General features: G+C 36.3%; 2 protein-coding genes across 9 annotated transcripts; both read right to left on the bottom strand.

Annotated features, from left to right (window-relative positions):
• Positions 1-1,915: 1,915 nt before the first annotated feature.
• slc1a6 (solute carrier family 1 member 6) lies at positions 1,916-7,201 on the bottom strand. Of its 7 annotated transcripts, none has more exons than XM_027169733.2 (10): positions 6,761-7,185; positions 6,239-6,339; positions 6,009-6,146; positions 5,598-5,805; positions 5,473-5,515; positions 5,050-5,363; positions 4,654-4,887; positions 3,166-3,360; positions 2,800-2,934; positions 1,916-2,568 (listed from the first exon to the last, which is right to left on the bottom strand). In XM_027169733.2, exons 2-10 carry the CDS (start codon positions 6,333-6,335, stop codon positions 2,370-2,372), a joined length of 1,563 nt encoding a protein of 520 aa, XP_027025534.1. In that variant the 5' UTR covers positions 6,336-6,339; positions 6,761-7,185; the 3' UTR covers positions 1,916-2,369. The 7 variants fall into 7 exon arrangements, 6 of the variants coding, with proteins under 6 accessions (XP_027025534.1, XP_027025535.1, XP_027025539.1 ...); XR_003444229.2 differs by having other exon boundaries at positions 2,430-2,568; positions 2,737-2,934; positions 6,761-7,201; XM_027169734.2 differs by lacking the exon at positions 6,009-6,146 and having other exon boundaries at positions 6,761-7,191.
• Positions 7,202-8,049: 848 nt separating this feature from the next.
• tax1bp3 (Tax1 (human T-cell leukemia virus type I) binding protein 3) lies at positions 8,050-12,135 on the bottom strand. Of its 2 annotated transcripts, none has more exons than XM_027169740.2 (4): positions 11,966-12,128; positions 11,129-11,248; positions 10,834-10,911; positions 8,050-8,677 (listed from the first exon to the last, which is right to left on the bottom strand). In XM_027169740.2, exons 1-4 carry the CDS (start codon positions 12,002-12,004, stop codon positions 8,537-8,539), a joined length of 378 nt encoding a protein of 125 aa, XP_027025541.1. In that variant the 5' UTR covers positions 12,005-12,128; the 3' UTR covers positions 8,050-8,536. The 2 variants fall into 2 exon arrangements, with proteins under 2 accessions (XP_027025541.1, XP_047666366.1); XM_047810410.1 differs by having other exon boundaries at positions 8,623-10,727; positions 11,966-12,135.
• Positions 12,136-14,834: the final 2,699 nt, after the last annotated feature.

Genomic DNA, 14,834 nt, shown 5'->3' with positions numbered 1-14,834 from the left:
CTCAGCTGATCCAGATGCTGGTCAATAGGAGGAATTTGATAGCCGACCAATTTAGAAACAGCATTCTGCTTGTGGGACTTGTGACTAAAGAAGCCAGCACATACAGTACATACAGTAGTGATACCTAAGGAGTGCTGGGTCCAAGACTTTTTGAGCATGGACCCAGTAATTTCTGTTAGAGCTGTAGTGCTTCCAATGATGGCCCACAATATGAGTAAAGAAGACTTCTCCAATGTCTACTAATCAATGGACCAATGCTGCTGGACCACTTGTATGGGATGTTTGTGCACCTGCTTTCATGTCACTTCACTCTTTTGAATCCAGTCTTCCACTGCACTGAATGTGAAGTTCTAAGGAAAGAAAGGTGCCATTTATCTGTTTTCACATTAGAATGCTCTGCCAAAGGGAGAAAACATGACCATTCATCAGATTGGCTGGTTAAGAAGGTTCTGGGATACCTTCCAGTTTTCACCTCTTCACTTGGGGATATATTAATATTAAACTTGAACTCATAAGTCATCAAAAAAACAAACTGTCTGACACGATGTACTCAGATTATGCAGAAAAAAATACTAAAATGTAATATCTGAAATGTAATAACAACCGTACACTTTCAGAAGCAGTGAGAAATAGCCCTAGGTTATTTGGCAATCAATGTCCCAGTTAATTGTAATGATAAACCATGATTTGTGTCATGAAAGTTAGGCTCAGAAATCCTAAGGTCAAGGCCAAAATCAGGATTATGTCAACAAACAGAGATAATTAATCAAAGGAACAAACAAACGAACAAACAAACAAACAAACAAACAAATAAAACAGAATGTCAGATACTCAGGAAGAATAAGACACAGTAAATTTCAGGTGTACTGAAGAAAACTGAGCATTTACTTCACAAATGATCTGGGAGATAATGTCTCCTTATAATGATTGTGTGTGTCAAATAAATAGCCTAGTGATTTGGAGCATGTAAAGCTTGTTTCACAACTGTATGTTGCAGTTCACTCTAGGGGAAGTGGTTTGATTTGGGCCAAAAGAACGTACGATATTTAACAATCTGCACAGTCCCACACAACTGTTGGGAAATACCTGCTTTAAGTGTGACATGGTGACGCAAGAGGTATCATTAAAGCAAATGTTTGCTTTGATAAATCCCACATGCCTTGACTGGTTTATATTCATGATTTATGCACATATCATTAAGAAATGAGGGCCCAGGTTCCACTCAATGTGTCAGCAACAGTTAGTAAAGTTCAATTATGTTCATGGTTTAAAGAACAAACAGCTCAGATTGTTTACAATGAGATATTATCTTGTCATTTTGACAAGCAGGTGTCTCCAAAGACACAATAAGCATGTATTATCAACTACGTGTTATGTGCTTTTCCTGTTTGCGTCACACTCCATAATACATACTGTATGTACCTGCAGGATGGCTCATTTTATTGCCAATAATCTGTTGTTTTAGGAGGCACTGTGTATGCATCACATATCTGTTTCTTTAACCACTTAAAAGATTACCCCATAATTTTAAAATCAATATTTAATGTGAAATATACAACATATAACTAGGTCTACATTAAAGAGGAAATAATAGACGCAGTAAACACCAGTCTTGCCACTCAACTGGTGCATACCCAACTATGCACCAGTGGTGTTATCATTTTACAACCAGTGCTGTATAATTTTAACCTAAATCATATTAAATGTAATTAAAATAATTATATATAATATATAAAATCAAACAATATAACAACAACAAATCATTAAATGCACACTTAAAATATGAATTAACAAAACCACAATCTGTGATGTTTAAAATATTATTTGTATGAACAGCATAAGTCAAAATGAAGGGCAGTTCTGTGCAGCAACATTAAGTAAGGTTTTCATATCCACATTTTTAGTAAACCACACGTTCGCTTTTCTCTTTAATTGATAATTCCACCACTACAAATATTCCGGATACAGAATCACTTTTCTTGATTTGTTCATATAAATATTTTGATGAAGTCTGCCCTTGTTATCAAAAGTAAAATCGTATTACACTCTTAGGGGAAAGAAAAGCTAGGATTAAGGAGTGATGCCAATATTTTTGTCTGAAAGGTGTTTTAGCATTTAACTAGAATCAGTCCACTATCCATTTTTTTTTAATTGTTGAATTGTGGTATATAATATAATATATTTATTTGTTGAAAAATCCAGATTTGTCTTGATTATTTGATTATTCAGATTTGTCTTGTCATGAGAATGCAAATATTCTAAAATTATGGTGTGTTTTCTTATTTGTAAACATACTAACATGACATTACACCCAATAATATGTTTTTAGCTGTTTTCCCTAGTGGCCTTTCTCTGTATTATGATTTTTTTTACATTGTACTTTCACTGTTTTGGTGCCCGAGGCAGTTGTCGTCCTGGCAGATGAGCTGATAAGACTTTTTATTCTCCTCAGTCTCAGAGTTGCTACTATCTGTGTCCAAGTTCTGCAGTTCCTTTCGTGACATATGTTCCACGATACCAGCTCCCAATGAGTCTCCCAGCACATTGGTAATGGTTCTGAGGCGATCCCTAAAAACAACCACAAACAAATCTTCTCATGACTTGCTTCCTAGGCATTTTGGAGTTTAATTTGAGATTTGGAACTTTCACAAGTATATTCTGTAAAGTAACAGCAATACTGGTTTTAAAACCAGTCATATTCTCTCAGATTATGCACCTGCATTATGTATCAATAACCTTTTGCAAGAGTGCTCTCCGCTGGAGCTGCATGCTTCAATGTGACATTTAGTCAAGACTTACAAGAACCAATCAACAGCAATGATGAGTGTTATGTCCTCGGTGGGCAGTCCCACGGATGTCAATACAATCACCATGGTTACCAAACCAGCCTGAGGAATACCTGCTGCTCCAATGCTGGCAGCTGTTGCTGTGATACTGAAAAGTGGAATTTTAATAAGAAAGAATAACATAAAAACTTACAAGAAGTTTTTTAATGGCATAACACAAAGGGTTCCATACAGTAGTTTTTGATGAATTCAAAATATGTACTGAGATATACTGTATCACTATAACACACTGACTGTGGACAGTGACACTATCTATTCTTATGTAAGACAGGACTCTAATCATTATGATGTATGTTAAATATATAGTATTCATTGTTACCTAATGGTAAGGATTTGACCAAAGTTCAGGTCCATGTCATTAACTTGAGCTATGAAAATGGCAGCCACTGCTTCATATAAAGCTGTACCATCCATGTTTATGGTGGCTCCCACTGGCAAAACAAACCGTGTTACACGTTTGTCCACATGGTTGTTCTCCTCTAAGCATCGGAATGTGATGGGAAGGGTAGCTGAACTGCAGAAAAGAAACATATTTTCTTATTGCATTGTTGTACAGGACTTTTTTGTATATGCTGTGAAACACTGTAGACGTGGAAGAAAACTACTAAATATCATTTAGTAATAAATGCTGCTTGGTATTACTTTATAGGCTGTGTTGAGTATTATTCTGCGTCTTGTAATGTTTCTCTTGCCAGTCTATTTTGTTTGCTGTATATCTTGTAAAGTCTTATGGCCATTTCCTCTCATGCCTTCAATCAATGTTATAGATTCCGATTTGAGGAAAAGCCTCTTTAAAAAGATTTTGTTAATGTCTTACTGTATTAATAGCTCTCACTTAATACAAAAGAGTTCACCAGCTATGCACTGCTCAGTTGTTGGCTAAGAGACAGCAGTTTGGGTTCTAGATAGAAACCTTGATGAAAGCAAAATAGAAGAGCTCTAGTCCTCTCGTAGTGTCACTACCATTCAAGCTGGCAGTAAATCACTCTGATGCTGAACCTAAGCAGATCAAGTAATTAAGAATGCCTCCTCAACCCAAATGATAGACAACATTACATCATGCATACACGTGTACAGGAATTTGTCTTGGTGTGTTTATAATGGTATAATTTATAATGGTACATCCTCAGTTCAAGACAGTGGCAGTAAGAACAGTTCCCACCTAAATAATTAAAATCATTGTCTTATATGGAGAGCTTGCCATGGGCAGGTTTCTTAGGTCAGTTCTGCTCTGTCCTATTTGAGCTATCACCAAAAAATGTGGAATAAGCCTACATTCAAGGAATTGTTTAAATAAATCGCCAGACTGGCTGATGACTCTTTAGTACTTTAGCCCACATCATCTCCTGTCTAAAACCTCCACTAAGCTGCCCCACATAATCACCAGTGTACTCAATTTAAAAAAAAAAAAAACCCTGATTTTTGCTGCCATCTCTTCTGTGTAAAGTGTCAAATCAAGCTCAAAAATCTATGCTCAGTCTTTGCTTTTGCCCATAAACCAGTCCCTGTCTCTGCCACTGCCCCTCGCTATGGCCCCACGCTTTCACCCAGCCTTGACCCTGTCTCTCTCTTCCAGCCTTCACGTAAGCCTTGGATCATATTCTTTGCCAACCTCTGCCTCAGTTCTAGTCTCCTGCTCTGTCACTGGATTTAGTCCTGCCTCATTTAACTCAGTCCTTCTGATCCTTGTTGTAACAGTGACATCTGGTGTACCGGAGAGTGTTGTCCTGCCCAGGTGTTGTCCCATTTCTCCCCATGTGATATGTATTAAAGGAGTTGCAAATGATGTATTGAATATCCTAATTACCTAGATGATGTTCCCAAGGCAGTGATCAAAGCCTGGATTAGACCACCAATAAATGTATAGGGGTTCCTCCGAGTAATCATGAAGAAGAGCAAGGGCAGTATGAAGAGACCATGGATTAGTAAGCCAATGATGACACAGCCCATATACATGCCCAGCTGCCCTCCAACCTGTGCCAGGTCTTTCATTTCAATGATCTTTCCAGCAATTAAAAAGAGAATCCCAATTGGTGCATACCTAAAGATGTTTAAATTGGTCATATCAGGTACACAGTGGTCGGATAAAGCGGTAGAAAATGAGTGAGTGAGTGAGAGGTACACAGTGGCAGGCAAAATAAATGTCACATATTTTTACATTACTATATAACTTATTGGTGTTTCACTGAACCAGGAAACTTACCAGATAATGATTGCCACTAAGTGCATTATGGCATCATTGAGGCAATCAAAGAAGTCCTTCAATGGCTGGCCCTGCTGCTTCATATTCCCAATTACCAAGCCAAAGAATACAGAAAACACCACAAGACCTAGAGCATTCACTCCATTAGAGGAACCTGAGACAGGAATCATCTCCTCCACTGTCTCCTGTATGGTCTGCAGGACTGCACTGTTATTTCCCACATGGCTGTACTTGGTGGCATTGGTGTCATGACTAGCATTGACTAAAACTGTTATGTCCTTGGTGAAAACAGCTTTCTTGTAAAGAGTTTTGTACTGTGAGTAAAACAGAAGAAATTTTGCAGGTAAGTTCAGTTCTACTTATCTTATGTTTCTCTTTTCCTCAGTGATAGTAAATAAAAGCATCATACTGTATATGTGATACCTGTTTGAAAGAGGCTTCCACTAAATTAGGTGGAAACATATTTCTGTGGGAGAAGCGTAAATGTACATCATTATAACGAACTGCAATACAAATACAAATACATTCATAAAGGGGTGTCTCTACACCTGATAAGATCCAGAAAGGCATCAGCAGCTTGCACTGATTCAATACTTCCGCTAGAGGACATTGGTCTGTCTCTGTTGCCTTTACCAGGTTGAATAATGATCACTAGCACAATACCGATGAACACAGCAATGAAAGTGGTCACCATATAGTAAATGATAGCCCGTGCTCCCATCTTTCCAGAAGCTCTTCTATCCAAGGAGGAAATGCCTGGTTAATGGGCAAAATGGCATTGCATTTATAACACATGGAGAAGTGATCTGACAGCTAAATACATACTGAATCAAATCAGTTTACATCTGTTTATACAGTAATAAATAAAAACCAAGACAAGAACAGCTTCAACATGCCCACAACCAGTTTACAGTTGTACTGCCACACTGAACAAAACTGCATCCGATGTATCCACATACCTGTAACAAGACTGGACACGATGAGTGGGAGGACTAACATCTGTAACATCCTCATCAGTAACTCCCCAGGAAAGGAGAAATATTTTATTTGTCTTAATGATAAGTTCTGAGGTCGCAGAACAAATCCCAACATGATTCCTGAACAACATTACAGGGTACAGGGCTTAACAATGCACACAGACTTCACAAAGCAGGTGCTGTTCATGTTCTAGGTTAATGTCCACGCTTACCAACTACAACTGCTGCCACAGTGAAGAGTACAAAGGTGTTGCGGCGCAGGAATGACTTGCACATCCTGACCTTGGTTTCAGATAATTGTTGCTGCATGGCTCTGCATAGTGAAACAAGTGACTGTTATACTTGAGTTCTAATAGTCTCCTCTAAATAGACTACATATCATGTGACTTTAGATGCCAATGGTGGCACCTTGACCTTCCAATCACCACATGGTGGGAACACCTGGAGAACTTTACCCATAATAAACAATTTTTTAAAAATCTGCCCTTAGAACATCAAAATACTGTACACCAGAAAATTATCTGTTCTTCACACTACAAAGGCTTGCTTTGTACAACCAACCTACACACCTGTCACTTATCCATATATATTTCCTCAGAGCATCTTTTTCCTTCTTGGTGATTTTATACTCTGTGCATTAATATACTCTACCCAGTTACTGAAGCTATGGCTAAAATAAACTTTTAAGATTAATTACATCTACTCTAAGTAGACTATAAAAAAAAAATACTTACCCTGTTTAAACTGATCTGATTGCTGTTTCGTGATGACAAGTGATGAGAAGTATAGGCAGGAATAACAGGAGACAAAGACGTTTCAATCTATACCGGTTTGCTCTTCTTGGGATGATTAATGTTTCTGTCGGATATCTGATTCTGGTTTCTGATTCTGACTGGAAAAGAAGAAGAAATGTGTAGGTCTGCGTGGGAACAGAAGAGTAGGCATCCTTCAGGTGAAAAGAGCAACCAGTTGCTAAAACACTGTTGGTTAATATTCCGTTTGTAGAAGTAGGAGGAGGAGGAAGAGGAGGAGGGTCAGCTGGAGCAAGCAGAGCGAATGAATTGCAGCTGTTGAAAGTGTAAAGAAATGTGCAGCAGATTGCAGATACAAGTGTTACAAATTCTCACATTTTCACAGGTTTGTTACATTGAAAGACAAGGGCAAAGAACATTTTGAAACTGAATTGAAGAAATACAAAGATGCAACATTTTGAATAGACTCAATTATTTGGTGCATAAGAGGAAAACAAATACATATGCATTGCCATGTCAACCCGCTTCAGTAACTCTTAAACTCCAGTCAAGTTGTAATGATTCTGAACAAATCCAGCCTCCAACTTAGCCACCTCCAACATCCAAATCACCTGTGGTTATTTTAAAATCCCGATCTTCAGATTCCTTCTTCTTAATTCAAATTCTGTGTCAAATTGTTCTTACATTTCTCAGACACATGGCTATATACGCTCACAACTTTAATAGAAACTTTTTATTTATGTAGACCTGCTCATTTACACAGCAATCAAATCATTCAAACAAGCACAATAAATACTGGTCAAGAGCTTCAGTGAATGTTCGCATCCAACATCAGAATGGGGAGGAAATGCGGTCAGTGCCACTAACTATGCCGTTTTCTTGTTGTTGTTGCTAACAGATTGGCTTGTTTGAGTATTTCAAAATCTGAATATTTAATAAAGTGCTCTTACTTTTGATTCATTTTATAAATCAGTGACAGAAGCAGTGTACTTAAATCAATATGATAAAAGGAAAATGTCTATAGGCTAAATTAAGACATGAAAGTCATCACTGTACTGAAACGACTGCGCAAACAGCAAAAGGTCAGGCAATAGATTTTATGATTCAAAATGTCACCTGATTATTTTCACACACACACGACATTAATCGTATTTTCACATTACTGAAACTCTCGTAACTTACGTATTGTTTGTATAGTTGTATGATAAGCAGTGCTTAAAATGTCCAGACACTACATATGTATATCACAAAATGAGTAACAAGCAAGTATATAGAATTTACTAATTTATTGAAAGTGTAAAACAATTATACAGTCACTCAAAGACAACAAACCAGACCGTGTAGTAGTTCCAGGGAATGAGTAAGAAGTTTGTTATTGTTTATCATCAATAGAAAAATACAACTGAAGGCAATAATTGTAAACCTACTTGTAGCCCTTGTTATCTAAGAAAAAGACAGACAGATAATGGTTAGCAAAAAGACCCATGTGCACATTTTCATTACAACACTGGAAATAATGCACTGAGAGATCAAACCTATGGAATGCACGAGTGAGGTGTTCCAAAAAAATTACCCCAGCGTATTACAAACATTACTAAATGAAAAACCAGTAAAACCACACAGTTTATTTATGAGATACTCAATGGGAAGGACATCTTGTTCTTTGGATTGATTGCATTGAAGTATATATGAAGAATTACATACTATGTAAGTATGATTGACATGAGACATTCATTAATGTGTTTTTTAGAGGAGTTCTTAGTGCTTCATCATGGAGTGTCTGACTGCTTCCTCCAGGGATTTTCTGGTTACCAGTAGCCGAACCACATCTTCGTTCTTTTTTGTTAGTCTTTTCCGTGCATGGTCATGGGTCACCATGGTCATATCCCAGCCATTCACCTGTTTTGTACATAATTCAACAAATTACATTAAACGCAACAATGTATATATGAAATTGCACACATAGAAGTGTAGGAAGCATTAATGTGGTGTTAAGCAAACTAACACTATTCAACCTACTAGCAAACCAACCTGGCAACCTATTCAATAAAACTACATTTATTTAATTATTTATTTACTGGTTTACTTTTAGACTTAGCTTGAAACTACCTCACAAACACTTTGGTTACTTTTTCCACTGAGACATAACAAAATGAACTATGAAACGATGAACACTTTTTTGCATTTAATAGTATAGTGTATTTTGCAGTTAGATTTAGGATTTGGCTTTGGATCATGAGAGGGGCAGTATGAGAATTGTAAAAGGCCATGCCTATGCAAGGGAACAGGATTCTTTTAATTTTTTCCTGCAGTGAAAAATTATTCAGCTGCTTGCAGACATCCATATTATAATGCGACACCTATGCAGCCACCAAACCATGATACACTCACAGATTCACATTCTGCATAGTCAGAAGTCCAAACCTGCCCTTAAAATGAGCGTCAAAGTACAAGTGTGACTCACTATAATGGTATTTATTTGTATAGACAGTGTTGCTACATGAAACAAAAAGACTGATTTTGTTTTAAGCCAATCCTATAATAGCTTCATAAACACAATAAGCCTTTTAACTTGTCAGTCACTTATCAGCAGTATACACCTCAAAATAATTAGATCATAGTCTCGCAAAGCATTATGCTGGTATCCGCTACAGAATCTTGTGATTAAAACAGGACAGGACACAACTAAACAAGCGTGTGTTAAGGATATTAGTCAAACAAGCAGATTTCATACTTTTACTTCATACACATGCTTCAAAATGTACAGGTGACAGTCTTTGCTTAACCTCTGTCTGTGTATTAGTTGTGGTTTATAAGCAGAAAATATGTAAAAAGGATATTTTAACTGATTCATTTTCACATTGGACTCCAACATTTTATGTTGTTTGCAAATGTACGCACACAATGTATTTATGTTTTTTTTTTAAAAATGACTTATTTGTCATGTTATGTTGGCTTGAAAACATACTGTTAACTTTATAAGCTTATTATTATAATTTTTAGACAATTATTTATCAAGAGTAAATCCTTTTAGAGCTTTCAAGCAACATGCACCAAAATTGGATATGTCGTAGATCCTGGTGTGAAGTTTGTCAAGTATGTTATTACTTTTATAAGCAAACGGATTACAGTATTCCCGATTCATGACTCGAACTGGCCTTTTTTCCATGGAAACCTATTCAAAATTTTGGAGGTTTATAACTCGACAAGCTTTCAAGCCACTTAAGCCTCTAAAACAAGCAAAATTAAAAATTACCACAACACAGATGTCTGACATATCAATCGCTTAGCACAATGTGGAGAGCTGCTGTTTTGGTGAAGTCATGTGCACATTAACCGCCAAAATGTGTGGAAACACGATGTTACTGTAACAGACTTGTGACATATCAAAACAGTCAGCACAATGAGGTTGCGACAAACTTTGTAAATTTAGTTCATGTTATTCTCAGACCTTGCCATTGCTCCGCATAGAATTTTTTATTTAAGGAAGATGGAATATAAACTTTTCAGGTGTCGAGTTTCATCATCAGTAATCAGAATGATCTTCTTGTCATTCATGCATGATTTGCATTTGATTTGCTAAGATCAAGATCTCCCATGTGTATTTATTCATGTTGACATTAATCATAATGAAACATTTCATTTATGTGCAATCAAATGAATGAAGTACAGAAAGTTAAAAAAATAAATAAATTCTGGGTGAGAGTTAAACGGTAAACACAAGACGATCTAAACAATCAGTTTAAAATGTTCTTTGAATGATGCTGGATGTTGTATGATATCTTTGATAAATTTATAATTCTTCAATAATCACAGAAGCTGTTATAACCTTGCAACGCTATATACAGTAAGCAGACAGGTAACAGGCCTAGTAACATGCATGTATTCCATTTGGGTCCAGTGGATATACACTATATGACAAACACAAACAGAAGGAGGAGAGCAGCCTCTGGTGGATAAAACAGTTTTAAAATTCTTTTGTAGTTTCACGTGGATATATGAGTTATGTCCATGTTGTAAGATTTAACAACATGAGGCATAGGTCTAATTCTTACCTGCATTATTTTATCTCCCATCATGAGACCAGCAACTTCTGCTGGTCCTCCTTTTGATACCCGTGTCACATAAATGCCCTAATTTAAAAAATATATATATTAAAAAAAAAATCAGACAACAAACATTTGTCATCAAATCTAAACAAATGTATGCAAGCATTAAACTCTTGAGAAACAGAGAGGAATGATCATGACAACAGTTTGTGTAAGTTTTACTAGCATCAGTTTATAGCAAGCACATGAATCTTGACAAAATAAACCTGACTTTTAAGTTTAAGACAGAGATAACTCTCACCTTATCTGTTTTGTCCTGTGAGAATGGATTCTGAGTTGGATCTTGATCAATTCCTCCACCGATGCTAAATCCCAATATTAAATTATCCCCATCGCGTAGTTTACGAATCTCAATCCGTTGCTGAAAGACACAGAAAACTTCTTTAGCTGGACTTCTTTAGCTGGACTGCTTATCTGGAGAGCTAATTTCCCAAGATGTGCTTATATGGATATACACACACTAACGTTACCTGCAAGTCATTTAGCCACATAAGCCACGCCTAGACTTTACCTGGATGTCCAAAACAGTCCTTTCAATATACAAACTTGCAATTAAAGTCATTATTTAAGTGCAATTAAAGCCTTATTAATTCCCACTTCAGACTGGTTGACCTACTTGAGCTACTAATATCTTTATTAGCTGACATTTAAGTTACGTTAGCTACGTGCTAACTGAATTGCGGGTATTGTTTCCTAACACTAGACATCTTTTTGCTTCCAATCTTTTCAAACCAATAGTGAAATCATCTATGTTATATTCAGACACTATATTAACTATAACCGTTCATTAGTTAGGTTTGTAAAATTCCGCAGCACAGCTAGCTATAGGCATGTTAACTTTAATAAACTAAACTAAGCTAAGCTAGCTATTATATGCAGTTACACGAAGAGTTGCACGAAAATGAGCTAGAAGACTAACTTGCACATTAACAAGGTTTATACGAAGGGAACTTTCGTAGTTTTTACTCGACTATGGTTTGGAAGCAAGAGGAAGTTAGCTGGCTACGTAGCTAACCCAGTGATCTCGACTGGTGACGAGATTGAAACTTTCAGGAGTTTAGAATCAAACAAGACTCACCACGACAGCAGTGACAGGTTGTCCCGGGATGTACGACATGTCTAAAATTTGATATGGATTATTCTCCCTTAAATGCACGAACAATAAAACGCGCCTCAAACAGGGATTTCAGACACGGATCTATGGTTCCACCCATGAATGACAACATGTAGATACCACGCTCAGGGAGGAGCCAGAGAGGGCGGGGGAGAGAGAGAAGGCAGGGGAGAGGGAGAGGGCGAGAGAGAGAGAGAGAGAGAGAGAGAGAGAGAGAGAGAGAGAGAGAGAGAGAGAGAGAGAGTGTGTGTGTGTGTGTGTGTGTGTGTGAGAGAGAGAGAGAGAGAGAGAGAGAGAGAGAGAGAGAGAGAGAATTAACAGTTTGGATACACATATCTCAGAATGCTCATGTGCACATCCCATCCTTCTTTTAACTGTTTATACTGGTCACGTTTGTGCTGGATCCAGTGAGGGATGTGTTCCACCACAATCACATTACAAGTGCAGTGAATCCCCAAGATCACATATTTGTTTTGGGACAGTCTACAGATATATTTTATAAAGCCTCTTTCTTTCAGTGATTTTGGTGGCCCAAGATGTTTAATGTTTAAACAGTTATGTAACATAGTTCTAGACTTTGTTATGAAGGACTTCTGACATTTATCCATTATATGTTCAGTTTTAGGGTAACAGTGCTTTTTAAGAGATCCTAATTTGTACCAACAACAACAATTATACATACATAGCAAATTAGTAGTAGTAGTAGTAGTAGTAGTAGTAGTAGTAGTGTAAATTTTAAAATATTTATCAAGGCTAGATGAAATAAGCAGATAATTTATCTAAAGAAATTCTAGCTATATCAGAAAGTCTCAAAAGTCAAGTTAAAATGCCATTATTTAAAAAATGATACAGAAAATGTTATTCCTGTTGTTTGAAAGTATATTGTACTGGAATTCATATTTAATTGTCAGATTTTCTTGATGTTTTAAATAAAACAGTAGGATAAATGTCATTTCAATTCCATCAACTTTTCAGAAATTTTTTGGTACATTTTTAGAGTATAATGAAATAATCTAAGAAATATACAATAAACATCAATGTGCTTTATGGCGCCATCTACAGGCTATATATATCGTAACTGGTGGCCTTTTTAAAGTGGAACAGAAAATAAGAATACACTTATAATAAATGTTTCTTAAAGTCAGCATTGGAAAATGTTCTGTTTCATTCACCCTTATTTGTAATTTGGAGTATGTTTGGCAAAGTGTGAATTGTTTCTGTGAATTGTGAATTGCCATTATGTATTTTCTGAAAACTATTCAGTGTATTGAAACCATGACAGACTTTGTGGCAGTTTATTTTGTCCCTGTATTGTTCTTTCCATTGCTTATTAATGAAAACTCCACACTCACACTCACACTCACACTCAAAGGTTTGCATACCCTGAAATATATTGCTAAACATTGCCATTCATTTGGAAGATATGAGTGATAATGCAAAATATTTTTTTCTTATTAAAAAAAAATTGTGGTCACATGAAGTCATTAACTATCACATAGATGTTTGACTCCTTTTGAAAACCTAATGATAACTGAAATCACCTGAACAACCCTGATCAAAAGTTTACATATCCTTGAAAGTTTGGCCAAATTATAAACACGTAGGTAGGTTGACACTCAGAGGTTAAATGGTTATTAAAGCGAATTTTTCAAATCTGTGGCTCATTGTAATTGTGACTAGATTTCTAAAGTTAGTCGTAACAAACTTTGATGTTGGCTTGACGAACCAAGTATTCGCAATACTTGGCTGGTGCTTTTTGGTGGCAAGTGGACCGCTAGGGTGCCAATAATTTTGGAGGCGAGCGGATACGAGCATGTCATCCAAATACCCGTGACGCAATTGGCCTCATTAGCCTAAGTGTTTTGAAATGTCACATGAAATGTTTTGATTTTGCGTATTTTAGGGGCTGCACGTGACGTCACGTGACGTCAACAGAATACATGTGACGCAGTTCCCCTCATTGTGATGCTAGGTGACGTCAACAGAATACCCGTGAGGGCAGTTCCCCTCATTGTGCTGACATGTTGTGGTAACTCTATGATTCCGCTTATTTTTGCGGCGTGACTGAACGTGACGTCATGTGACGTCACCAGAATACCCGTTTGGGTATTGGGGTGGCAATACTTTTAGAGTTCAGTGGCTATCTAGGGTTTGGACAATACATATTATTATTACTGTATATGTATGTATATGCATGCATGTATGTATGTATGTATGTATGTATGTATGTATGTATGTATGTATAAATGTATGTATATGTATGTATGTACAGTATGTATATATGTATGTATGAATGCATGTATGCATGCATGTATATATGTATGTATATGTATGTATGAATGCATGTATATATGTATGTATGTACAGTATGTATATATGTATGTATGTATGTATGTATGTATTATTATTTTGGTATACAGTGTGCGCGCCAGTAACAAGTTCACCAATTTGACGTTAACTTTTAACGTTTATGTAAACAAAATACTGGGGTTTATTTATTTGCAAATATTAAACATTAATCAAAATTAATGAATAGCATTAATCAAATATATTCAGTAGACAGCACGGGATATAGATATAAAGTATATGGCTTTATTTTTTAAGCAAAGCAGTTAACTGGTTATCAAATTAGGCAATTCTTTCCCATAAAGTCCGACCAGATGAAATTAAAAATTCCCGCAGAAGACCGGAATATCTCAGCATTTAGGACAAGTTTCCAAATGAACACGATAATAAAATAAATAAACAAATAAAACGGCTCTGAATCTGAACCTGATCAGAATAGTCTGTATATCAGTAATAATAATAATAATAATAATAATAATAATAATAA

This window comes from Tachysurus fulvidraco, chromosome 2 (genome assembly GCF_022655615.1).
Source record: "Tachysurus fulvidraco isolate hzauxx_2018 chromosome 2, HZAU_PFXX_2.0, whole genome shotgun sequence".
NCBI lineage: Eukaryota > Metazoa > Chordata > Actinopteri > Siluriformes > Bagridae > Tachysurus > Tachysurus fulvidraco.
This window is presented reverse-complemented; position numbering and strand designations above follow the sequence as displayed.